Here is a 25,829-nt window from a genome sequence, read left to right on the forward strand (position 1 = left end):
CTTTTGTAACCTTGTAATTATGCTTTTGCCTCTGCATTAACCAAACCAGAGTCAATAATGACTTTTTTATTGAAGTGAGTTTCAAGTTTTAAAATGCAACTTTAACTTTGCTGTGTCTTTTTTTTTTTATCATCAGATTTGTTGTACACGAAAATTATCTTGATTTTCTACTTGGCATAAACCATTATAACTATAGATGCTACATTCTGGACATACTGGGCCTAGGAATCTGAACTGTGAATGATAAATAACAGCTAATGTTTGAGTACCTAATGTGGACTTGTGTGTGCCAGACTGTATAAATCCTATGAGTTATCACGTTGAATTCTCATAAACTGGCAAGATGGGCAGACAAGATTAATATCCCAGTTTAGTAAACTAAAACTCAGAGAGGTTGAGTGACTTTCCCAAAATTACACGGCTTATTAATCATGGAGCCATCTGAACCCATGGTAGAGTTTATACCCTCTCTGTTGTATTGGGTCTTCATTAGAGATGGAGCCCCATGAATGGCGTAAACAGTTGGGAAAAGTCTGACAATTTTCTAGTTGAGTTTTATCTGGTCATCCCATCCTTTGTGTTTTCCTAGGTCCTTGAAACCGAGCACAAACATCCCTGGCTTTCTCTTCCCTTGTTACACCAGACATGCAGCCTATAAAGGCTCAGCTATCTGAGCCTATGCTCAGATGGTTAGGATTGGTGAGGCGATGCTGCTTTAACAACCCCAGATCTGCACCTTAAAGATTCACTTCTTGCTTGAGCTCCATCGTGCTTTGGCAGGAGGTCGTTACCCAGGGTAGTAACTGAGGGACCCAGGCTCACAAGGACATCCCGTCCTACAACATGCCTAGAAAGAGGTGGACAAGCGTGATTTGGGAGAGAGTTCTGCCAACTGCACAATCCAGTTCCTAAACAGGAGCCCCACACATGCCATCCACTGATGCCCGGGTGCCTTTCCTGATGTGATATCCCTTGTCCCGCCACGTTCTATGGATCCTTCTTCTGTAAGATACGCTCCTATCCCCTTACCAGAAGCTCCAGCATTTTTACATAGGTATGGCATAACCAGGCATGCTGTTTGGAACTTAGGAGCTAGAGGTATGTCTTGCAGCTGCATTCGCATAGCCAGCCCTTTCTCACTCAGGTTATTGGTGGGAGAGTGTGACGACTCTGATTCAGCTTCTGGTGGGAGTTGTAAATGATGGAGGTGACGAGGAGAGCTGATGCTCCCCATCCCAACTCATCTTCATCTGCATGATGCTGTGATTATTCAGGCCCTCATAGTTTGCCTGGATTGCCATAAGACAGTCTTCACTGGGCCTCGGTCTATTCCCTAATCCATCCTGCACCTTCTAACTGTATGATGCGTCTAATACACCAATCTGGGCTGTTTACTCCAAGGCTTAACACCTCAAAATGTTTTGTGGCAGCCTGGATGGGAGGGAAGCTGGGGAAAGAGTGGATAACCTGTATTTTTATGGCTGGGTCCTATCACTGGTCAGCTGAAACTGTCATAACATTGTTAATCCGTTGTATGTGTGCTCAGTCGTGTCCTACTCTTTGCGACTCCAGGGCTCCTCCATCCAGGGGATTTCTCAGGCAAGAATACTGGAGTGGGTTGCCATTTCCTTCTCCAATAATCCAAATAAAACTGTAAAAAGATACATGCACTCCTATGTTCATAGCAGCACTATTCACAATAACCAAGACACAGGAACAACCTAAATGTCCGTGGACGGATGAATGGGAAAGAAGATGTGGTTTAAACATATACACATGATATATGTACTTAGAATGGAATATTGCTCAGCCATTAAAAAGAATGAAATAATGCCATTTGCAGCAACATGGATGGACCTAGAGAGAATCATACTGAATGAAGTGAGTCAGAGAGAGAAAGACAAATACTGTGTGATGTGGAATCTAAAATATGAAACAGATAAACTTCTATATGAAACAGAAACAGACTCAGACATAGAGAAGAGACTGGTGGCTGCCAAGGGGGGTTGGAGTTGGTGAGGGAAGGATTGGGAGTTTGGAATTAGCAGATACAAACTATTGGGTTGGCCCCAAAGTTTGTTTGGGTTTTTCCATAAGATGGTGCAGAAAAACCCGGATGAACATTTTAGCCATCCGAATATTATATATAGGATGGATAAACAAAAAGGCCCTACTGTATAGCACAGGGAACCATATTCAGCATCCTGTAATAAACCATGGTGGAAAAGAAAAAGTAGGCCGTCAAAAATAAGGTATCAGAGACTCATGGTTTCAGGATGCAGCATATATTAAGAAATGTTACTGAATGAGTGGATAGTTCGGAATGACGGGCGATTATAGAAAATTATTTGAATAATTATCTTACAAATGGAAACAAAGCAGAATAATGGCAGAACAATAAAAATCCTATTAGTGGAAATTGCCCAAAGTGCTTTGGAGTAGAAGGTGAGCAGGTTGGGGCCGGTGCCCCGGGTTAAGCACATTCAGTTCGGGGCCTGCGACTGGACTTTTTGATCTCCTTCACCTTTCAGGTGAGCGTGATTCCACAGTAGCACACTCTGAAGTTGGAAGATTAATGCCTCCAGTCCCATTTACATTTCCAGCTGTTCCTTCTTCCTGCTACACTGAACTCTATTCCCTGCCGGTTCTCTATGTCTGAGTCTGCCTCTCGTAATGGGGATTGAGGGAATCCATGGAAAAAATAGAAAGATGAAAACAGGAATACTCTGCAAAAGTTTTACAGCAAACGGAGGAGATTTTAGTGGGAGGTATGTCTTCTGCTATGGTCAGTGTTAATAAAATATTGGACTGTAGTGAATTGGTCTTGTTTTTCCCATCACCAGGAGGAGAACATAACCTGCAAAGTGGTGTATTTTTCTTTTTTCACTTGTTTTTATCATGACTTTTGGAAGCTAAATGAAGAAGACAAAATACTTTTAGGATCTGATAAGGATTGTGTGTGTGTGTGTGTTAGTTGCTTAGCCATGTCAGACACTTTGTGACCCCATGGACTGTAGCCCACCAGACTCCTCTGTCCGTGGGATTCTCCAGGCAAGAATACTGGAGTGGGTTGCCATTTCCTCCTCCAGACCCGATAAGGATTAGACTCTAGTAATTATTTCATAGTTGTGGTTCCTAGATACCCAGAACACTTATTTTCATCGTCTCCCTGGCTGATGGAGGGCATCATTGTCCCGTGTAACCTTTGTCTGAACTCCTTTTCCTTATCTCCCTCCTGAGAGAGTCCTGGGAAGATAATTATCTCCCAGACCCGGGTTTTCAGCAGAGTTCACGTAAGCAGGTTACTGGAAATGACAAGTGCACGGAAATGATATATGCGGCTGTGATTTTTTTGACAGACTAGCCAGGAGAGTGTTGAGCCTGTCCCTTAATTTGGTTTATTAATTATGAATAGATTAGCACTAGCGATCCTATAGAACTCTAAAGGAAGAGATAATATTTCTATAAGTTTCAAATAACTTTGCCCAAATCCTCTTTGGATTTTAACAAAATGTTCATTTTTTTTTTTAAACTCCCTAATATTGGAGTACATTCTAACCAGGAAATAGTAACAACAGGAATTGATCCACTGGTTTAAAAAGGATGGTCCATTTTATTGAATGCTTCCTATGTGTGTTGAACTGTATTAAATGCTCTTCTATATACTTTATTTTATATAATTCCAGCAATCATAAGATGTATTTTATCTACATTTTGTAACTGACTAAAAATGGATTCCTAGAGAGTTTGAGTAACTTACTGCAATTCAGAGCTGGTAAGCAACAAAGCTCAAATTTGACATTATCTGTTAGGTTTGAACACCTTAGATAGAGATCAGTAACTGTTCCCAATTGGCAAATGTGATTAACATGAGCTTATTAATGTCTCCAAAATATCTTAAGTACTAAGGTCGTTTTGCCTTTTTATGGTTAACCCCCCTTGAAAGAGAGGAGACTCCTGTTGGATTGTCAGTGCTGAATATGAGGTGGCTGTTGTTCAGTTAGTCACTCACGGGTGGATTGTGTTCTGCCTCTTGGACCTCATGCCGATGTTCTGGGTGAGCTTTGGTTGTTCCGTGGTTCTTTACAAGTTTTGCCCTGGACGGATCTCCCTTCAGCAGAGCCTCATAAGGGGGACAGGTCTGGATGTGGGAGGGGTGGCTCATTCTTCACAGCACTTTTTTGGATATCATGGACATTTTTGATGTCTGGATTTTACACAGAAAGGAGTGCTCCTTTTTAGATAGACATGGAGCAGGTATCTTCTGCACGAAATAGGGGTCCTGGTAAGTGTACAAGACACTCTGCCCTTGAATAGCATGGGTTGGAAGTACTCAGGTCCACTTGCAGGCAGATTTTTTTCAGTGGTACATACTACTATTTTGGACTTTCCTGGTGGCTCAGATGGTAAAGAATGCACCTGCAATGTAGGAGACCCAGATTTGATCCTTGGGTTGGGAGGATCCCCTGGAGAAGGGAATGGCAACACACTTCAGTATTCTTGCCTGGAGAAATCTCACAGACAGAGGAGCCTGACGGGCTACAGTCCATGGGGTTGCTAAGAGTCGGACATGACTGAGCGACCAACACAGCTACTTACTACTGTTTCAGCCCAGGTTGGTTGAATCCAGGGATGCGGGACCATGTATGCACAGGAGGAACCTGGTGTACGGAGGGCTGACTGTGGTTATGTGTGATGGGGCGGAGCCCCTGCCCCCTGCGTTGTTCAAGGGTCAGCTGTGCTTTTAACTCCAGCCACACTCCTGGGTTGTGGAGTGGCCTGGTCTCCTTCAGCCCCAGCATCCAGAATGCCCTGCAGACTCCAGGCACTTGAGGACCATCTTCAGAGGTGGACTTGAGGAAGAGGAGTGTCTCAGTCCTGAAGGCCCTCGTGCTCTCTCCCAGCTCTGGTCCAGAGGGGCCCTAAAGACGGAATACATGACAGCAAACATCTGTGCTACTGGGACATTTCCAAGGTGTCTCCACTACAGATAACAGTGACTATACTTTTTCTGGCCAAGGACCCAGCTATGTCTTTCTCCCACCGTGGACTAAAGCTTCTTTTAATATTTGTATTTATTTATTTATTTATTTATGGCTGTGCAGCCTGTAGGGTCTTAGTTCCCCAACCAGGGATCAAACCTGTGCCCGCTGTAGTGGAAGCATGGAGCCCTAACCTCTTGACCACCAGGAAAGTCCCTGAAGCGTCTTTTAAATCTAGATTTTTATCTCACCTCCTGTTCTATGAGGAGTAGTTCACATTGGGTAATTTCCGAAGAACAGTCTGGGAAATTAATAAGAAAAACAACAAGCATGATAGCTATAGTGTATTGAGGATATACTACATGCCAGGTGTTGTATATACATCTCTCATCCTTAGAGGTGGAGAAGGCAGTGGCACCCCGCTCCAGTACTCTTGCCTGGAAAATCCCATGGACGGAGGAGCCTGGTGGGCTGCAGTCCATGGGGTCGCTAGGAGTCGGACACGACTGAGCGACTTCACTTTCACTTTTCACTTCCATGCATTGGAAAAGGAAATGGCAACCCACTCCAGTGTTCTTGCCTGGAGAATCCCAGGGACGGGGGAGCCTGGTGGGCTGCCGTCTATGGGGTCGCACAGAGTCAGACACGACTGAAGCGACTTAGCAGCAGCAGCAGCAATCCTTATGGTAACCTCGTAAGTTAGATGTTCATTCATTTAAAGATGAAGAACCTGAGATGAGAGAAGTGATACCACCCAAGCACACACAATTAAAAGGAGACTTAACTAGAATCTTAGCCCAGGTCTGGTTTTCTTGACATTCAGGATTGGGTAAATAAGAGGGTTTTAGTCATGAGGGCTGTTCTTAAAACTAAAACGTTGATATATCTGTTACCTCTTCTGTTGGGCAACTAAGACCCTGACTTAGGGTGAGGACTCAGCAATTTTTGTGGAATTGAAGTGAAAGCACAGGCTAAGGGCTAGTAAGTGTTCAGATTTCATGAAGGCAAAATCTGAATGAGGTCTCTAAATTGTAATTAGCAGGGTTTTTCTTCTTACCTTTTCTGTCCACCCCTCTCGTGTCTTTCAGCTGTTCTCTCTTCATGGGGACCCCATTTCAATTTAAGGGAGGTGCGTCTTTGGAAAGAGGAGGAAGTAAGATTTCCTCAACATTGAAGAAGTCAGGTGTTCCCAACCTTATTTCAGTCATCGTCATCACTAATACACGCAGATGATATTCTTTCCATCAGATATTACTTAATAGTCTGGTGGAAAGAAGATTGAGCATGACTGAGGCAGAAGAACGTAACTGTTGTGAAACAGACCTTGAAGTGAATCTTGCTTTATGATTGAAGTGAAGATCTTAACTTTCGAAAACATGCAGTCTGCATGTACATTTTGCGTAAACCAGAGAAAGCAAAAATGACATGTATGTATGGGAGACGCAAAACACAGTAAGGTTGCTTCGGCTTACACAGGCCGGAGTAAGCCAAAACTGACCAGGGCCAATGACCTGTTGTGATCTATTTGTCATTTCTGACTCCAGATACAGTTGCTCAGTAACTTTAGGGGCTTCCCTGATAGCTCAGTTGGTAAAGAATCCGCCTGCAATGCAGGAGACCCCCGTTCGATTCCTGGGTCGGAAAGATCCACTGGAGAAGGGATAGGCTACCCACTCCAGTATTCTTGGGTCTCCCTTGCGGCTCAGCTGGTAAAGAATCCACCTGCAATGTGGGAGACCTGGGTTCAATCGCTGGGTTGGGAAGATCCCCTGGAGAAGGGAAAGGGTACCCATTCCAGTATTCTGGCCTGGAGAATTCCATGGACTGTGTTGTCCATGGGGTCGCAAAGAGTTGGGCATGACTGAGCGACTTTCATTTTCACTTTTCCCTCTATAACTTTAGGGCTGTGAATTTTCTGATTGGACCACTGAGTAACAAACTTCAGTGTAGGGATCACCTGGGTGCTTATTAAAGCTGCAGAAATGCTAGCTCACTATTCTCATCCCAGTCTGCATTTTAGAATCCCAGAGTGACTTTTAAAAATTAAGTAGGCTTAAGATCTGCCCCCAGGATTCTGGTTGAATTGGTGGGCATTGAACCCAAGCATCTTGTGAGGAAGATTCTCTGCACTGGTGGTTAATTCTGAGGACTATGGAAATTTACCAGAGCCCCAGATGATTCTGATACATATACACATGGTCTAAGTATCGTCCTGTGCTCACCTTAAGCCTTCACTGGTTTGCTCTATCTACTGAATGGTGGCACCAGGTTATATTAGTGGTGGATAAATAGGCATATTTCTGAAGTGTTCAATTATTTTAGGATGAGTCCTTTTTTAAAAAAATAAATAAAAAGCTAATTTAAGATATTAGGGTAGTCACCTAGTGAAAAGATTATTTTAAAGATGCAATAAACATATTTTTAAGGGACTTTCCTGTGGTCCAGTGGTTATGAATCCCTTTCGCAATGCAGGTGACACAGCTCCCATCCCTGGTCGGGGAACTAAAAGCCCACATGCCACAGAGCAACTGAGCCTACACTCAACTAGAGAGTCTGTGCACCACAACAAAGGCCCGATGCAGCCAAAAAACCCACGCATCTTTAAGAAACAGTGTTTTGGGAATTCCCTGGCGGTCCAGTGGTTAAGACTTCACCTTCCAATGGAAGTGTTGTGGGTTCGATCCCTGGTCAGGGAGCTAAGACCCCACATGCCTCAGAGCCAGAAAACCAAAGCATAAAACAGAAGCAATATTGTAACAAATTCAACAAAAGCTTTAAAAATAATCCATACAAAGAAATAGAGAAGCAGCAATATTTTGTTGATTTGTTTTTTTATGGTTATATAAATAATACTTTTGTACAAAATCTGAGAAAGACAGAGTCGACCATCTAGAAATGACTCTCAACATTTTGGTTTCTTTCTTACACACGTCTTCACTTGGTGAGCCTAAATGTTGAAAACCACAGGCTTCATCCACCGCCTCTCCAGGGTTAGTCATTAGTGCTACTCTCTCCAGCTGTGTGGCTTCTGTTGCTCGCCCATTCCTTTCAGCAGAAAGCTTTGCTTCCCTGCTGTCAGAGAACAGTTTAATCTGTCTTCCTCTGTCCTTTCATTTTTCCTACCCTACATCAGAAGCATCAGTGGCTCAGCTGGTAAAGAATCCTGCTGTAATGTGGGAGACCTGGGTTCGATCCCTGGGTTGGGAATATCCCCTGGAGAAGGGAAGGGCTACCCACGCCAGTATTCTGACCTGGGAAATGCCTTGGACAGAGGAGCCTGGCGGGCTATAGTCCAAGGGGTCACAAACTTAGGGACTAACCACCAACAACAGTAATTTTCACAACCTGACCCTGGCAGAGTCTGCTTTGAGAAAACCCTTCTTTATGTATAAAGCTGCCAGTTAGAGAGATTTATTTTGCTTTCATTTTCAACAGATGAGTGAAAGGATTTAAAACTAATTTCATTGTGAAAAGTGCAGTAATTAAAATTATCAACATTTGAAGTGAAGCAGGAAACCTAGACTGTAAAGAATGTAGGAAAATTTTTAAAGATGAACTTTGATTCAGCCTTTCTGTTTTTCTTCAAATTTATTTTTGTCTGTAGGGTTTTAAGTTAATCCCCATTGAACTGGAAATGTGTGGATTTAAAAATTGAAAGAGCTGTTTGTTAGCTTAGTTCCCCGTTAGAGAAAAAGCATATAAATAAAACAGCACACCTGTAGCTATTCAGTCTTGTTTTAGTACATTGGATGGGAAATTCAACCCCCCTAATTGGAATCTGGAGTGCTGGAGAAGACTCTTATTGAGAGTCCCTTGGATAGCAAGCAGATCAAACCAGTCAGTCCTAAAGGAAATCAACCCTGAATATTCATTGGGAGGATTGATGCTGAAGCTGAAGCTCCAATCCTGGAGCCACCTGATGCCAAGAGCTGACTCATTGGAAAAGACCCTGATGCTGAGAAAGATTGAGGGCAAGAGAAGAAGGCGGTGACAAAGGATGAGATGGTTGGATGGAATCCCCCACTCAATGGAAATGAGTTTGAGCAAACTCCAGAGATGGTGAAGGACAAGGAAGCCTGGCATACTGCAGTCCATGGGGTTGAAAATAGTTGGACATGACTAAGCAATTGAACAACAGCAGATCAGAATCTGCCATTAGAAGGCAGCTCCACTGGGCTGTGTTTTTATCAGCTGGGTCTCCTGAGGGAGGGGGGCAGGAGGGATGGTGGCTGAGCCAATGTGTGCAAGCTTTAATTACAAAGGATCCGAGGTGCAAATGGAGAACCTCTTCAGTGCTGCAGGCACCTAGGGAACAGCCCCGGAGTAAAGAATCCTCTTATCAGCACCTTCAGAAAACCAGACCAGACACTGTCTCTAAGCAGCTCATTTGTGTGCCAGGGAGATCTTTTAAGAACGTTCTTTGTAGTCTTCCATTGCTAGCGTAGAGATAAAAGCTAATGCATTGTGGTAAGAAACAGAATAATTCAGTACTTGGCCTCACATTTGAATTGAAGTTTGCAAAGACTCAGCAACCTGTCAAAACTCCCAAATGGAGAAGGATCCAGAATGCCAGAGGAGCTCCCATTTCCTCTCTTGCAAGAGTTCTGAACACTTAATTAATGGGGCGGGGGGTTGGGGGTGCAGAGACTCTATGATATGGATCTGTGATGAAAACCAAATTCTATTAATTTGGCTTTGGAATACATAAGTGTCAAGACAGTGTCAGGATTAAAAAGGGAAGCTGGTGGAATTTAGCATATTCTACTCGAGAAAGAGCTGAGAGCTTTCAACTTGTATTCCTTTCTGTTTATGGCAATAAACCACAAAAACAGCCCCGGGTTTTAGGAGTCAGACTCGATTGACTCTGAGTTCCCAAGACATTATTTGTAGACACAGGGCTTAGGGCACATTTGTGTTAATTGAGGCTGAGAGGTTCAGTCATTTGTTCACACGTAGCCGTTATTGCAGGGTAGGTTCCAGACACACAATAAAGCATGTCACACGAGTTTTTTGGTTTCCCAGTGCCCATAAAAGTTACATTTATACTACACTGTAGCCTGTTATCTGTGCAATGGCATTATGTCTTAAAAATATTATGCAAAACTTCATTAAAGACACTTTATTATTAAAAAGTGCTAACCATTTTCTGAGCCTTCAGTGAGTCATAATAGTAATATTAAAGATCACTTATTGCAGTGTTGTTAAAGTCAGGTTCAGCTGCACACCATTCAAAACCAATCATTTGAGAAGCAGGTGTCAGTAGAAAGGAAAAGTGCTTTAGGCAGACAAGCCAGCAATCTGGGGAGAAGGTGGACTTGTGTCCACAGACCAACTACAAAGATTCTGCTCAGCCATGCTAGTGGTAGTTTGAATCACTTGTTGTTGTTCAGTTGCTAACTTGTGTCCGACTCTGTGCGATCCCATGGACTGCAGCATGCCAGACTCCCCTGTCCTTCACTATCTCCCGGAGTTTGCTCAAATTCATGTCCATTGAGTCGGTGATGCTATCTAACCATCACCCGCTTCTCCTCACTTACATGGGAGAATAAGTGAATCACTTAGGTGGGGCATTTCTTCCGGGTTTCCTTTGGCCAGTCATCTTGCTTTGCCCAGTTCTGAGTCCGTGTTCGGTTTATCTCCATGTCCTAAAGAGGTACATGCGCCCTTTAGCCAGGATGGATTCCAGTGAAGAGGGCTCTGGGTAGGTTGGCATCACTCCTTTTTGACCTCCACAGCACTTTTCTGTTCATGTGTAGACAGGAAGGTCTCCTTGACCTTGGCTTCCTTGAGAGTGAGAAATGTGTGGTCTTGTGTCTGGCCAGGGCTCAGCTCCTTCTCCTCTTCATCTTGGAGTATCTGTGCCCAGGGGACAGAATCTAGCTTTTCAGCCTGGGCCCATCTATCTCCTGCCTCAATCCCTAAAGTACTGACAACTCTAAAGAGAAACCTGAACCCTGGCTTCTCGGCCAGGTTCCCCCAGATATCAGAGGGGATGTTGTCCCCCACTGAGTGCAGAGGTTGGGAGTTTTAGCCATAACCTTTTCCCTGTTTTGAAAATGAATGGTTCTAAGGGACAGAGACCCATTTCAGAAAGAGCCGGGCAGCTCTCCTGGGTGGTGGTTAACGGCGCAGAGTCTGACTCTGTTTTAATTTATTCATTCTCTCTGGTTCACACCTCATTTCTCACAGATGCAGAGTCAGATGCTGGGTAATAGAGAAATATGCTCCCCATTTAAGGTGCCAAAGATATCTTTTTGCTAATAAGTTCTTCATCGAGGCAGATTTGGCCAGAAGAAACACGCCATCTCCTTTTCCCTATTTAGATTGTAGCCGTGGAATTCTGAAAAGTTTCAAACAGTAGAGTTGGACAGTATGTTGTTGGTGGCTTGTCCGTTTGAGGCCCTCCACGAACAACACTTTCAAAGTTGGAGCTGGTTAAAGTCTAGGCTCAAATGGATATTTGAGGCTAAAGTCACTATCAGTGGAAAGTCACAAATTGTTGAGAATCTAGATAAGGGTCAGTACCATTCATATTTTCTCTAAAAGCAACAATGATCATTTTGTTTTCCAGAGATAAGTTGGCAACCTGGTATAGAATTCTAAGAGCTTGCAGTCGATTAGAAACTAAAATTGTGATGTTCTATATACACACACACACACACACACACATATATATATATATATATATACATACATACATACACATATATAAAGATAAATTAAGTAGTAAAGATAAGTGCATAAAGACAAGTAAGTAGTAGGGAAAATAGTTTGTAAACCAAAATGTAATGTTATAGAAGTTTAAATTTATTAATGTTTGATTTACATTGAGTAAAAGAATAAGGTAGCATTGTGGAATTATAGATGATCACATAAAACAATGACTTTGAAAAGCTGTTCAGTTCTGAAATAGGGAGAAGGCTAAGAGTATAGGTTTAATTGCTGTCACTGAAGTGCAGAACTCATGTAGAAGAAAGGGGTCTTATCCGAAGCAGAAACTCAGATTAAAAAAAAAAAATACTCATTTATGTATTCAGGTGCATCAGGTCTTAGTTGCTGCACAAAGGATCATTGTTGTATGAGCTCAGTTGCTCCAAAGCATGTGGGGTCGTAGTTCCCCAACTACCGATCAAACCCACATGCCGTACATTGCATAGTAGGTTCTTAACCTCTGAACTACCAGGGAAGTCCCTCAAAACTCAGATTTAATTGTTGGCCTGTGATTGTTGTTATGTGACCCTGGACAAGTATGACCTCCTGGCCCCCATCTGACCCGTGAGGCACCATCCACTGTGCACCTTGGGTTCCCTGTAAACAAGTTCGTTTACTTACTCAAGTGCCACACCCTGTTAATTACACAATAATGTTAAGGAAAGCACAGAGAAATTACTGCAAACTCAGGAAGCTCCTATGCAAATTGAATCTTCCTTTGAGGAAGCCATAAGGCAGTATTTTCTAATATTGGCATAGAGGTGAGTTAAGAAGCAAATAATGCTGTTTGAATGGTGATCCACACACAGAGGATATAATGCCAGTTTCTTCTTTAGAAAGAGTGATTTATGCTTAACAGTAAATAAAGAGAATGTTGCTAAATTTAGCTTACTCTCTCAGACTTTCCAGGATTCATACTGACATAAGGGCTGTCTTTTTAACCTTTCTGATATATTTCATTGGTAGCTGAAATTTCCATTTTAATTTAATTTTTTTGCCTATAACCCCAAGGGTTCTGCGGGAGCATCTTTGGCTGAGGGAAATGAAGTCGTGGTCAGTCCTGAATTCTATTTCAGTGATAGGGAACACTAATGCATGGCTGTAAACAGAGCTAGTAGGAAACAGAATTCAAAGATCCTAACTCCTAAAAATAAATAGATGTGCTTGGTACTTTCTTATCACAGGAAAGCTCCTTAAAATATTTCTGCTGTTCATTGAATAATACATTCAAATGCTTGTCCAATTGAAAAAATGTAAACATGTTGTGAAAAGCACTGCCCTATGCTTGGTAAGGTGGTTCTATATCCAACGTGGGCAAGAGAAGTTTCATGGGTAGTCATTTAAATTAAACCCTTTGATGGGAGCAGAAGTGTTCTACAAACTTACTAGCACCTCGTTGCTGAAAACGACAGCGTCTCAGTGATAATCACGTTAAAATCTCATGGAGACTGAAATTCTTAGCCAGATTATGTGTGAAATGAGCGTATAGGTCCAGATGCCCTTTAGCTATGAGCTCGGTACCCGAATGAAGTCTAGAAAGCCATGCTCTACGCCCAGGGCCAAAGCTTTTCCATGTTAATCTGCTTTTCTGGGAAGACTGGAGCTGTCACTTAGGCCAGAAGAAGACATTCATTACACATGCAGCCAGGCATTGCCTCTCACCTGAATGTGTTTAGAAATGATGGATGATGACGTCGGGTTCCCAGAAGATCTGCATTAGAGATGCGACAGCAGCGCCCAGAAGAAGGACTGAAGCCTGACCTTTGCCTGTGGGTGGGCTCCCTGCCTAATGAATGCAGAGTGTGTGGTCTTCTCACCCTCAGGGGTCCCTGTGTTTATAAGAGACCTAACAATGCTAAGCGGTTGTGTCTCCCAGCTAGCCCGTCTCCTCTGCCTGCACAAAGCTCGGACCACAGCATCCGATACCCTAGAAGGCACCCCTGCCCTTCCTCTCCTCCCAGCATTTTCTCTCACCTGGACTACTGTAACCTACTCACTGCTCCCCCTGCTCCCGTCCTGGCTCCCTCACTCCGAACACAGCATGGTCTCTCTTTTTTTAAAAACAACAACAACATTTCTTTCTTTATTTTTGGCTGCATTGCATCTTCATTGCTGTGCATGGGCTTTCTCTAGCTGCAGCAAATGCAGGCTACACTCTAGTGGCGGTGCATGGGCTTCTCATCGTAGCAGCTTCTCTTGTGGAGTACATGCTCTAGGGTGCTTAGGACTTAGGCTTTTTTAGTTGTGGTGCTTAGTTGCTCCCCAGCATGTGGAATCCTCCCAGATCAGGGATTGAACCCTGTCCCCTGCATTGTCAGGCAGATTCTTAACCACTGGACCACCAGGGAAGGCTGAGTCGTCTCTTAAAAAGCATCAATAAGACCCTCTGACTGCTCCCCTTAAAATTCTCCACTGCCTTTAAAATAAAACCCAGCTTCATACACTGGCTTAGCAAGGCCCCAAACCCCACTTACATTGCCTGCTTCATGGTGGCCCTCTCCCCGCACCTCCTGAGTCCCAGCTCCCGACACCAGCTTTTTGTTCCTCAGCCACGTGCTTCTCATTGCAGTGGCTTCTCTGTTGTGGAGCACAGGCTCATTTCATCCTTAGGACCTGGGCGCTAGGCTTCTAGAAGGCATGGTCCCAGCCCTTGTGCCTGATGTTGAAATGTCGCCTCCCTGGAGAAGCCCTGCCTAACCACCCAGTGTCAGCAGCCACCCACCCATTGGTGTGTGCTCCGACCCCCTGTGGCCCCATGGACTGTAGCCCACGAGGCTCCTCCGTTCATGGGATTCTCCAGGCAAGAATACTGGAGTGGGTTACCATTGCATCCTCCAGGGGATCTTCCCGACTCAGGGATTGAACCCGAGTCTCTTGCATGTCTTGCATTGCAGGCAGGTTCTCTGCCACTAGTGCCATCTGGGAAGCCCCACTCAACTTTAGATTCACTCATCTAATACCATCTCCCTGTGGCTGACATCTTTCATTTCTCTATCTCCTTCAATTAGAAGGCAGGCTCCCCTAGAGCAGAGACTTGTTTGTCTTCATCTCATGATGTCCCCAGGCCTCACATTCAGCAAATGTTTGTTGAAGGGATGGATTCATGAACAAAACAATGATGTAGCCAGTATTTCTAACCTTAACTGATAAATGCCCAAGCAGAAACAAGGAGACTTGGCCACTATGTGCAGCCGTGTCATTTCTGAATGGACAGTATCCTTGGAAATATCAAAGCAATCTCTCAGACCCTTCGGGCCCCTTTCCCCACTGTCTGGAGTTCAGGAATCCAAGTTTGGGGACCTCCTTGCTTTTAACACAGTGGTCATAATGCAGGTGTACTGAGATTGGTTGTTGTGCCACTCGCTCTATAGACCTGTCTTGCCAGCAGCTTCATTGTCTCGGGAACTCGGCCTCTCCTCCCATTAGTGGTGTCATGAATTCTGTTAAAATCCTTTAGCAGCGCAAGCCCCGTTTCCTCTAAAGGGGGAGCCAGCTGTTCCCTTGGTTTTATGGAAATGTATTTAGGGGACTATGGAAACTACAAAATATCCTGGTATTTCAAAGATATATTGGAATTTCATACCTTGGCATTTCCCATCAGTTGGATTATGAAATGTGGACACATGTGATAAAATGGACACTACCATGATCACGGTATCTCTTTTCTTTCTTTTTTTAACTTTTTATTTTGTGTTGGGGTATAACCAATTAACAATGCTGCGACAGTTTCAGGTGGACAGCAGAGACTCCACTATCCCCGCCGTCCATATACATGTGTCCATTCTCCCCCAAACTCCCCTCCCATCCAGGCTGCCACATAACATTGAGCAGAGTTCCTGTGCTATACAGTCCACCCTTGTGGGCCATACATTTTAAATTCTATTTTCTGAACTGTATTTGTTTATCTGCTCACACATAGAGCCTAAGCATCTTTGACCTTGTAAGGCTAAAAAGTTGCTGAAAAAATTTAGGTTTTTCAAGTGTATTCAGTAAACTAAGAGGGATTCTTTCAGCTGCTTAGGATTATCTGGGTAATGTCTTGCTTTGGTAAATTAAATCAAACTTGCAGAGACTCAGATAGTTGATGAAGCCTTGCACTCGTCCAGTGGCCAGGAGGCTGGTTTCTCACCAGAGTGTGAGCAGCTGCTGCCCCAGGAGTTTCCCGTTCTTGGACATGAGTTAGTCTCGGTCCTCACTTAGAGGACGAAATTTCCTTAGACTTCATTGTTAATGGGCTTCCCTGGTGGCTCAGCGGTAAAGAATCCTCCTGCCAACGCAGGAGATGTGGGTTCGATCCCTGAGTTGGGAAGATCCCCTGGAGGAGGATATGGCAACCCACTCCGGTATTCTTGCCGGGGAAATCCCATGGACAGAGGAGCCTGGCAGGCTACAGTGCATGCGGTCACAGAGAGTCAGAGACAGCTGCCACCGCCACCACCATGCTGTTCACACAACAGGAATCCTAGAATTTCAGCCTCTTAGAACAGAGGGAGAAGCCAAGTTCTGTGAGGTCACAGAACCTGTGGTAGAGTTGAGGGTGGTTGCTGTGTGGCTGCCTGCCCCTCAGCGTCCTGCTTCATCCTTGCTCTTGTTTATCCTCATTCCCCTTTTGTCTTCCCGAAGTAGCCTGTGATCTTTGATTGCTTCTAAAGCTAGTCCTTTAACTTGAGGTTGAAGCTTAGCGATTATCTTTCTTACGCAAAGTGACTTCCCATGAGCCTGCCCCGCGGGCTGGTGGACAGCTCTCAGCTCGAAGCAGATTTCTTGCACACTGGGCACCGTGTTACTTGGCTTCCCAAGGTAGCCTGTCAGACTGGTCATTCCTTGAAGCAGGGGGCTGTGGCTTTGTTTGGGGGTGTTGGTCTTGTTTTGTTTTAGAAATTCTGAGCCATAGATTCCCAGTGCTGTTATTAAATCTGTCTCCATACTGATGGGACTTGATCATCCTTTCCAGGCTGACCATGGTCGTTGTGAAAGTGATTTTGAATTATTGTGTTGTTGCCATAAAAAATTCAAACTTTCTGTTTCTTTTACGAACTTAGTCTGGTAGTGTCATAGGCTTTGGTCTCTTGACTTATAAGATTTGAAATTAGTATGGCCCAAAAGCTTATTTGGAAAAAATAAAAGGTCAGAATTGTTCCTGCCACTGGTCCCAAGCATTGTTACAATTCATTCCTGTCAAGGTTTCATAGATACTTTACAGCATCGTAGTTGTATTAAGTCGGTAAGTCGTGTCCAACTTTCTACGACCCCATAATGCTGCAGTACACCGGGCTCCTCTTTCCTCCACTGTCTTCTGTATTTTATAATGATCAGCTGTGAATTCCACTGTTTTGTGCTTTGAGGAGTGTCTGGTCCACTGCTGCCCCATCAAGGCCTTCTTGGCCTGTTTGGCTTAATCTAAGTTTGAGCTGATGTCAGTCATCCCCGTGGCTGCCAGAACGGCCTCTGTGTGATGGGATGAGGTCCCTTTAGCGAGGACCAGCTGGCCTCGCAGGGCCTGATCTCTGCCTGGCTGGTCTCATCAGCTCGCCTCACTGGCCACGTAGCTCTCGTGGTCCAGCCACCCCTGACCACGTGTCCTCACGCCAGGACACGTACACGAGTTCTCACGCCCTTCTGCTTTTGCCTGACTGGTCACTGGTGCCTAGAAGTTTCTCAGGTCTTATTTCTTTAATTATAGCTCGAGAGGTGACATTGACAGGTGTGAAGGGGATTGGGAAGAGAGGCCCGATCCCCACTGTGAGCAGCTGGACAGACGGACACCTACTGACATGGAGAGACGGAAGTAGAGCAGATGGGGAGCTGAGGGAGCTGGGGGGCTGGAGAAATGTTCAGTCTTGGGTGCCCCTGAAATACCCAGGGAAACAGGATGAGCGGTGGAGTTGCATATGTGGGTCTGAAGCTCAGAGAAGTTACAGCGTGAGGAACCTGTATTTCGGATGCGCCGTTGTGTTTGGAGCTCTGATTCCAAAGACCTGCAGAACTTAGAAACAGGATGAGAAGAGGATGGAAAGGAGGCAGAAGGGAGGAGGAAGATCACGAGTGTGTCAAAAACAGAGAATCCAGAGATGGGAAGGGACTTGCATGGATTTACTGGCTTGTAGGGAGGTCGTCGGTGACCTTGGTAGGATTTACTAGAATAATGGGGAACACTCTGAAGGGTGAGTGGGAGGGGGAGGATGTGGTGACAGCATGTGGGTGAAGTTCTTTTAGGTTTCCTTCTGTTTAAATTGAAAAAAAAATTTATGGAGTATAATTGCTTTCAGTGTTGTGTTAGTTCCTGCTATGCAGCAAAGTGAATCAGCCACACGTGTGTGTGTGTGTGCATACACATGCTAAGTCACTTCACTCGTGTCTCTTTGCGACCCCATGGACCATAGCCTACCAGGCTCCTCTGTCCATGAGATTTCCAAGTAAGAATACTGGAATGGGTTGCCATTTCCTCCTCCAGGGCGTCTTCCCTACCCAGTGATCAAACCCCAGTCTCTTGTGTCTCCTGCATTGCAGGCAGATGGTTTACTGCTTGAGCCTTTTTTTTTTTTTAATTCTTTCCAGAACTTGACTGTAAAGAGGAGTAGAGAGGTAGACCATCCTGGAGGGGTGAAGGTGGGGTTGAGAGGGGTAGGATGCAAGGTCAACAGCAGTTGTTCCGGTGTGTGTGGGTGTGTTTAATGGATACTGGGGCTTTTTTTTTTTTTTTTTAATGCAAATAGACTCCTCTAGAGGAGTCATGGGATATTACTGTTTTTAACTTGCTTGAAGTTGGTAGTTTTAATGGATCAGTGGATAGTATTCAGGAGTCACAAATACTTAAGCTGAGTATATATCAAGGTCTAGTAGCCTCTCCTGTACATTTATATTTGAAAGATAAAAGGGGGGAAAGGCTTATTTTCTTAAAAATCATTAGTCTTACAACCCCCCAGGCAGGTAAATGGTGTGAAGGGGTTTCTTTATGAAATGTTTTGTTACTCAGTAGGAATCCTGTTGTATATGTAAGGACAGAGATTTATATGAAACGTTCTCCTGCAGGAAAAATCCTGCACAAAACTAGGTTTGTGTCTTTTAATAAAATGTCACTAAATTTTCTTATCTGCAAGAGATGTAGGTAAATTTGAATGCAGAAGCTAATGTGGCAGTCAGTTAGGAGATGGAGAAGTTAGAGATGCTACTTCTAAAAGTGGAAAAGATGAGGATAAACTGACTTTTTTCTTCTGTAGAGTAAAAAATTAGAGCTGAAAAAGGAACAAAACCTCAAATGAATGCCAGTGACCATTTTTTAAAGGAGAAATGAATCAGGAATTGGGAAGGATTTCATTCACACCTGTGCCATGCCTCCTTTGAAGCTAATTACCATTTCTTTGGGTAGTCATGGAATAAATACAGCCTTGAAAAGAGGCATCAAGGAATACAGTTTGTTTCTTGAAAAGATAAAGAAGGCTTCTCTTGCCATCATCCCAGTGCATGTAGTGAAAGTCCTTATACCAGTTTTGAGGATTTAGAGTTTCTAGGATTCCAAACTTTTTTAAGCTGAAGCAGAACACAGTTAACAAGGTAAATTTAATATAGAGAAAACGCACAGTTTAGCAAAGCTGAGCATAGCGTTTTGTGTCACTTTCTGTTTGTGGTCACAGGTGATGCTGTTCCTTCCCGTCACTGAATGATTGCTAATTTTAGGTCATACAAAATTAATCCATCAGAAGAGAAGGGAGCACTGGAAAATAGTCATCTTTAGTGAGTTGGCAAGGATAACGTGTAATTTTAATGGCAGGGGTCATCTAGGAAAGCAAAGAATTGAGTATAAGAAAAAGAAAAACCAAAGCACTGTAAAAATCATGCAAATCTAATACTAAAGAATGTTTTGGCACTTGGGTTTAAGATTGGAGATTTACATTATAGAATTATTAAACTAATGACCTAAAGTAAGAAGGCGAGGGTGGAATGATCTGAGAGAACAGCATCAAAACATGTATATTATCAAGTGTGAAACAGAACGCCAGTCCAGGTTGGATGCATGAGACAAGTGCTCGGGGCTGGTGCACTGGGAAGACCCAGAGGGATGGGATGGGGAGAGAGGTGGAAGGGGGGGTTCAGGATGGGGAACACATGTAAATCCATGACTGATTCATGTCAGTGTATGGCAAAAACCACTACAATATTATAAAGTAATTAGCCTCCAACTAATAAAAATAAATTTAAAAAAAGGACCATATTAAGAAGCTTTGATTTTAGTTGTTTACTATTGAAAAGTCAGTTTGTTGCTCACTTATATTGGCACGTGAATAGGGAAGGAAGACTATTTTAAAAGTTTTGAAATTGAATTTACAGGTTAAGGCCATTGATATAGTTTACTCATAGGTACAATTTGACCTTATGCTCTTTCAGATATTGGAATTAAATATTGATTCTAGTGAGATTCCAGAATTTTAAAACCTTACATTTTTTAAGTTTCTTACTTTACTCTCAACAGCAAGGAAATTTTATTTTATTAAAATTAATAAAAAAAACAGCAATGATTTGTATTTCGTGTATTATATATTTTAGTGTTGGGGGAAATGATATGCTGAGGAAATATTTGACAAGGACGTAGGATTTTATTTGAAGTGCAGTTCTATGATATATGTGATATATCATATATGTATGTGATATATGCCATATATAAATATGTGATATATGCCAGGTCAGGTATTAGTTATTCCTAGGCAGAAAATAATGGTAGGTTATTTCACTGTTTAAATAGCCGATAGGTGGTCCCTGGGCTCTGTCCATTTTGCATTTTTATTCAGCCTTTGTGGATCTGGCTCTTTGCCTTAGGGACAAGACATGGAATTAAAGACAGAAACCAGGTGCTGAATGAGCGCATGGCTAGAATAGTAACAGTCAAAATTGGGATATTTCTTTACAATTTTACCTTTCTATTTAATGTAGAGTGAATCCCAGGCTAATTTTATGTTTAGAAAGATTTTTATCTTAACACATATTTGAGAAGATTTTCAGCCCAGACAGTGAAGAATCTGCCTGCAATGCAGGAGATCCCAAGTTCCATTCCTGGGTCAGGAAGATCCCCTGGAGAAGGGAATGGCAATTCACTCCAGTATTTTTACCTGGACAATCCCATGGACAGAGGAGCCTGGCGGACTACAGTCCGTGGGGTTGCAAAGAGTCGGACTCGACTGAGCAACGAACACACTTTCAAGTCTAGAGTGCATTCACATGAGCTGTATATACCACAGTTACATGTGTGGAAAAAAATCCTTACATTTAAAAAATAGTAAGGAAATCCGGAGAAGATGGTCAAAGAGGTGGCAGGGGGTTACAACATATTTATTTCTGCTTCTAAACCAAGAGCAGGGCTTGATTCATATCTGGTATTCCGTGAAGGTTGGCAAGTTGAATTGATTTATTAGTATGATTCCTCCCCTTCTAAAAGGAAGAAATCAGCTATAGTCTCTGAATTACACAATCACCACCTCTCCCTCCCCCTCCACTGTTTTTTCTGTAGACTTGACACATTTTATTATAAGCTTAAAAATGAGAATATCACATTTACCTTCAAGATTTGCTTGAAAATCTAAAATGTAAGGAGGAAAAAAATGTTTTAGTTTTATGTAGATCCCTGGGTGGCCCTGCACTTGGACTTGGTATTTACATTTTCATGGTAACTGAGCACATGCCAGGTTGACAGGTCTTTTATTCAACAGGCAGAATAGCTAGTGATGGTTAAAAGTAACCTAAAATAGAAAGCACCACATTTAGTTTCTAAAGATAGATTACTATTTATAATGTTTCCCTCTTCAAAGTGTTAAGCATCTTCCAGTGTGTGTTGTGAGAATGGGAATTAAATGGTGGTTTTACTATGGTGTTTTATTGGGCATGCAAATTCTACACCATACTAATAGGTGTATTATTTGCTTAAAGTGTTACACGAATTCTGTGCTTGAGATATTTTTACCATAAAGTTAGGATTAGGAAGGGAAATTATATGATGATCTGAGATATTCATTTTTGAAATATTTACCACACACCTGAGATGAGAAATTGCTTAAAATGACATGGTGACCAGTGGTGTAGCAGCTCTCTTGCTTAGAGCAAAAAAGGGCTTTAACTAGGGCAGCATGTCTGTTAGTAAGGAGAAGTTAACAGCAAGGAATAGCTTATTTAGATGTGATCATGTTCAGTTCTCCCATTTGGCAAATGTGGAAACTGAGGCACAAAATACTTGTGTCTTGTAAATTATAAGAACATGGCGGTTATATTTTAGACTGTCTTTTTTAGGATGTAAGAGCAGATTATTCTATATCAAGGTCTGTTGTTTGAGTTTCGATGGAATATGAGACAGACTTCTCCTTCAACACTCAAGGGAAATGAGGGGGAGCTGAGAAGAAACCTTTGAGAGTGAATTTGGGATGAGCAGGAGAGAGGATGCCGTCTGGCTTCCCTCCGGCCGTGGCCAGGGCTGGTGTGGTCCAGTGTGGGACAGGTCTGGCAATACTTAAGAAGCCGCTGTTGTACTGTGGTTGTTTATTCAAAAGGGCATAACAGTTATTGGACATCACGGGGGAAAGGCGTTTGTTCCAGGAAGAATGGATGGATTCAGGGCTGTGGAGGGGCAGAGCAAGGCCCCTGGGGGGGAGGAGGAGATTGAAAAATTGTATCTGCTTCCATTATTAGATCATCCCTCCCAGAGACTAAAATGTATCTTCAGCTGATACTGCAAATTAATGTTTCTGAAATTAAACATATCCAAGTTAGGTAATTATTAGGATGGTAGTGTCATTCCCCTGTCATCTAATAGGTGGAAAACCCGTGATGGCCCCAAATCAACTTGACTACTAGTTAAATGTTCATTTTGCGCCATCGACGGGCGATGGTGAACTTGCCAGTGGTGAACTTGACAAGGCTGCTGGGTCTGTGTTGGGTTCTTAGCATTTTTCCCTCTTCCGGGTGCTGGTTCCCCAAGTGATAGGACCGTCCCTCTCTCTGCCTGCAGAACAATCCACCATGACCACCGAATCGGGATCAGACTCGGAATCCAAGCCGGAGCAGGAGGCCGAGCCCCAGGAGGCGGCGGGGCGCGAGGGGGCGCAGCCGGGGGCGCAGCCGGGCCCCGAGCCGGCCGCCGAGGAGCAGCCCCAGGCGCCGGAGCAGTTCGAGGAGGCGGCCGCGCACAGCACGCCGGTGAAGAAGGAGGTGAGCCCGCATCGCCCCGTACCGCTGGCGTTCCAACCCAGAACCATGAGTGAATGTCTGCTGAGCTTTTCCAGGCTTTGCTCTGACCTGGGTCTCTTAGCACTAGCAGGAACGTGGGGGGTGAGGTGGGGAGGGGATCATCTGCTTGTCCTCTTCTGTTCCCCGGCAGATGGACACTTAAGCTGTTTTAAGACTTTAAGTGAATGACATTCCGCAGCCTTGCTTGGTAACGCCTTCCTTTGATGAAAGCACTTCAGCTCACACTGAAATCTGGACTGCGGGTCCACGGTTTTATCTGAGTTTACAGGGAGGCTAGACATCGCACTGGCAGCTCTAATTATGCTCCCAGTTGTTTATTTAAGCCTCTGGTGGCTCAGACAGTAAAGAATTCGCCTGCAATGTCGGAGACCTGGGTTTGGTCCCTGGGTCCAGAAGATCCCCTGGAGAAGGGCATGGCAACCCACTCCAGTATTCTTGCCTGGAGAATCCCATGGACAGAGAGCCTGCTGAGCTGTACTCCATGGGGTCGCAAAGAGTCGGACATGACTCAGAGACTAAGCATGTACACACTGGTTCAGAACTATGCTAATTTTTCCCCGGGGGCTACTCTGACCCTAAGGTTACCAGCTGTCCCTAGTAGGTGTTCAAGCTGCTCTCTGTCTCTCTCCCATGGACATATCTGTTTTCAACTCTGTTACCTAAATGTGTTTAAGTTGTCATGGATAATGTGATTATTCCCTTTAAAAGTTTTCCTACAAAATATAAAGCATGATTTATACTTGGGCCTTGAATGAATCCATATTTAAATTTTTTTAACTTCAAACCTGGGATCAGTATGTTTTAGGATGCTGACTCATGCTTAAGGGTTAAGGGAATCTGGGAATCACTACACATGGCTGACCTTTTAAAGGTTGAAAGTGTCTGTGTCAAGCCAGAAATTCTAGAGGATATCAAAAGAAGAGATATGAAGTCCCCATGCCTTTTTAAAAACACAACACATAATTATAACATTAAATTATATGTTGATGGCCTGATTATTTTATTTCTTTTCTCATAGTATTTAAGTTCTGCTTTAAACTCTATAAAGAGTCATGTTGGAACTTTCCTAGCGGTCCAGTGGCTAAGACTGCACTTCCAAATGCAGGGGGCATGAGTTCAGTTCTTGGTCAGGGAACTGAGATCTTGCATGCGGTGTGGTAGGGGGTCAAAAGGAAAAGAATAACATTTATTTTTATGCTCTGTCTGATCTCAGACATTTTGTGAAGGGAGCTGTGGGTTATCCTTTAACTTTTGTCAGGTAGAATCTGAAGAGCAGGTGTTGTCATCATGGTTTTCCTTCCCTTTTCTTTTTGTGTAGACATGACGGTGGTAGGGTTTTGTTTGTTTTCAGATCTTCAGAAATTTTAAATTATTAGGCTGGATTTTTCTATCCTCTTCACTCTGAAATGAAATAAACATGAAAGTGGGAGAAGAGTTTCTATACCCAAAGGTAATTAGACATACATAGTTAATAAATGGCTTGACTTTCTATACTCAGATATTTGAAACTAAAGAGAAGTGACTCTAAACCACTTTTCTTCTGTGGTTACCTCAAGTGCTTTCCAGAACTCTTTTCAAGTCCTCTGGACATCAGCTTCCTCATTTACAAATTGGAGAGATCAGAAAAGATAATTTTCTAAGAACATATCTTTCTTCGGACTTTTCAGAGTGTATTTGCAGACCAGTAGAAGTGGTGGTTGGGCCCATGGGCTGAATATGCATTGGTGGTGATCTGATAGATAGAGGAGGGGAAGAAAAAGTCAGAGAGCAGGGCACAGGGAGATTCCAAGGGGACTGACTCAAAGGAGAATGTTACTGTTCTGTAGGATCGCTCCCTCTTGCATTTCTGAGTCTAGCTTGGACTGGACTGTTAGGCTTTGAAAGCAGATTAAAGCCTTTGAACAGATTTGATATTTACTTATACTGGCTCATTTACAATGGAGGAGGGGAGGAGCAGACTTAAAGGATTATTTTTAATTAATTTCAGTACTACTGGTTTTATTGAATTGAGTTAGAGCTAAATCAAGTATTTTAAAAACAGCCGTAAAATAACTGAAGATTAATACTTGAAACTCTGTAGGCTTTACAGTTTATAAGATACCTGGTATGTTTACGGAGCAGTATGGGTCATGGAGTAAAGGACCTGCCAAACAGCTTGACCCAGTGAATGAAAGAATACATTAGATTCAATCTTAGATGATTTATTTGCTTTTAAGTCTTATACTATCCAATGCCTTTGTTTTTTTCTAATTGAAGAATAGTTGATTTACAATGTCATATTAGTTTCAGGTGTTCATCAGTGTGATACAGTTACACACGCATATATATTTTTTTTTTCAGATTATTTTCCATTATAGGTTATTACAGGATAATGAAGATAAGGTTCCTGTGCTGTATCATAGGTCCTTGTTACTTATCTAGTTATATAGTAGTGTATGTTAAGTTGCTTCAGTCATGTCCGACTCTTTTTGACCCTCCAGGCTTCTCTGTCCATGGGGATTCTCCAAACAAGAATACTGGAGTGGGTTGCCATGCCCTGCCTCCAGGATATCTTCCTGACCCAGGGATTGAACCCACGTCTCTTACGCCTCCTGCATTGGCAGGCGGGTTCTTTACCACTAGTGCCACCTGGGAACATGTATCTGTTAATCCCAAATTCCTAATCTGTCCCTTCACCCTTTCCCTTCAGATAGCTATACATCTGCTCACTATGTCTGTGAGAGCCAATGCCTTTTTAAAAAGTCAGGAGACCGAACTTCCCTGGCAGTCCAGTGGTTGACTTCACCTTCCAATGAAGGGGGTGCAGGTTTGATCCCTGGTTGGGGTGCTAAGATCCCACATGCCTCAGAGCCAAAGAACCAAAACATAAAATAGAAGCAGTATTGTAGCAAATTCAATAAAGACTTT

The 25,829-nt window shown here is 43.3% G+C and overlaps 1 protein-coding gene across 16 annotated transcripts in view; it reads left to right on the plus strand.

Annotated features, from left to right (window-relative positions):
* Positions 1-25,829, plus strand: part of EPB41L3 (erythrocyte membrane protein band 4.1 like 3) — a 226,561-nt gene that overhangs the window by 110,204 nt on the left and 90,528 nt on the right. For 15 of the 16 annotated variants that reach the window (XM_070452675.1, XM_070452678.1, XM_070452676.1 and 12 more), the window contains exon 1: positions 22,684-22,883. In XM_070452675.1, coding sequence (XP_070308776.1) covers positions 22,695-22,883 — 189 coding nt within the window. In that variant the 5' untranslated portion in view covers positions 22,684-22,694. Of the gene's footprint in view, positions 1-22,683; positions 22,884-25,829 lie in introns of those variants that run through there. The other variant, XM_070452674.1, reaches the window with a different exon arrangement.

This window comes from Odocoileus virginianus, chromosome 22 (assembly GCF_023699985.2).
Source record: "Odocoileus virginianus isolate 20LAN1187 ecotype Illinois chromosome 22, Ovbor_1.2, whole genome shotgun sequence".
NCBI classification, from domain to species: domain Eukaryota; kingdom Metazoa; phylum Chordata; class Mammalia; order Artiodactyla; family Cervidae; genus Odocoileus; species Odocoileus virginianus.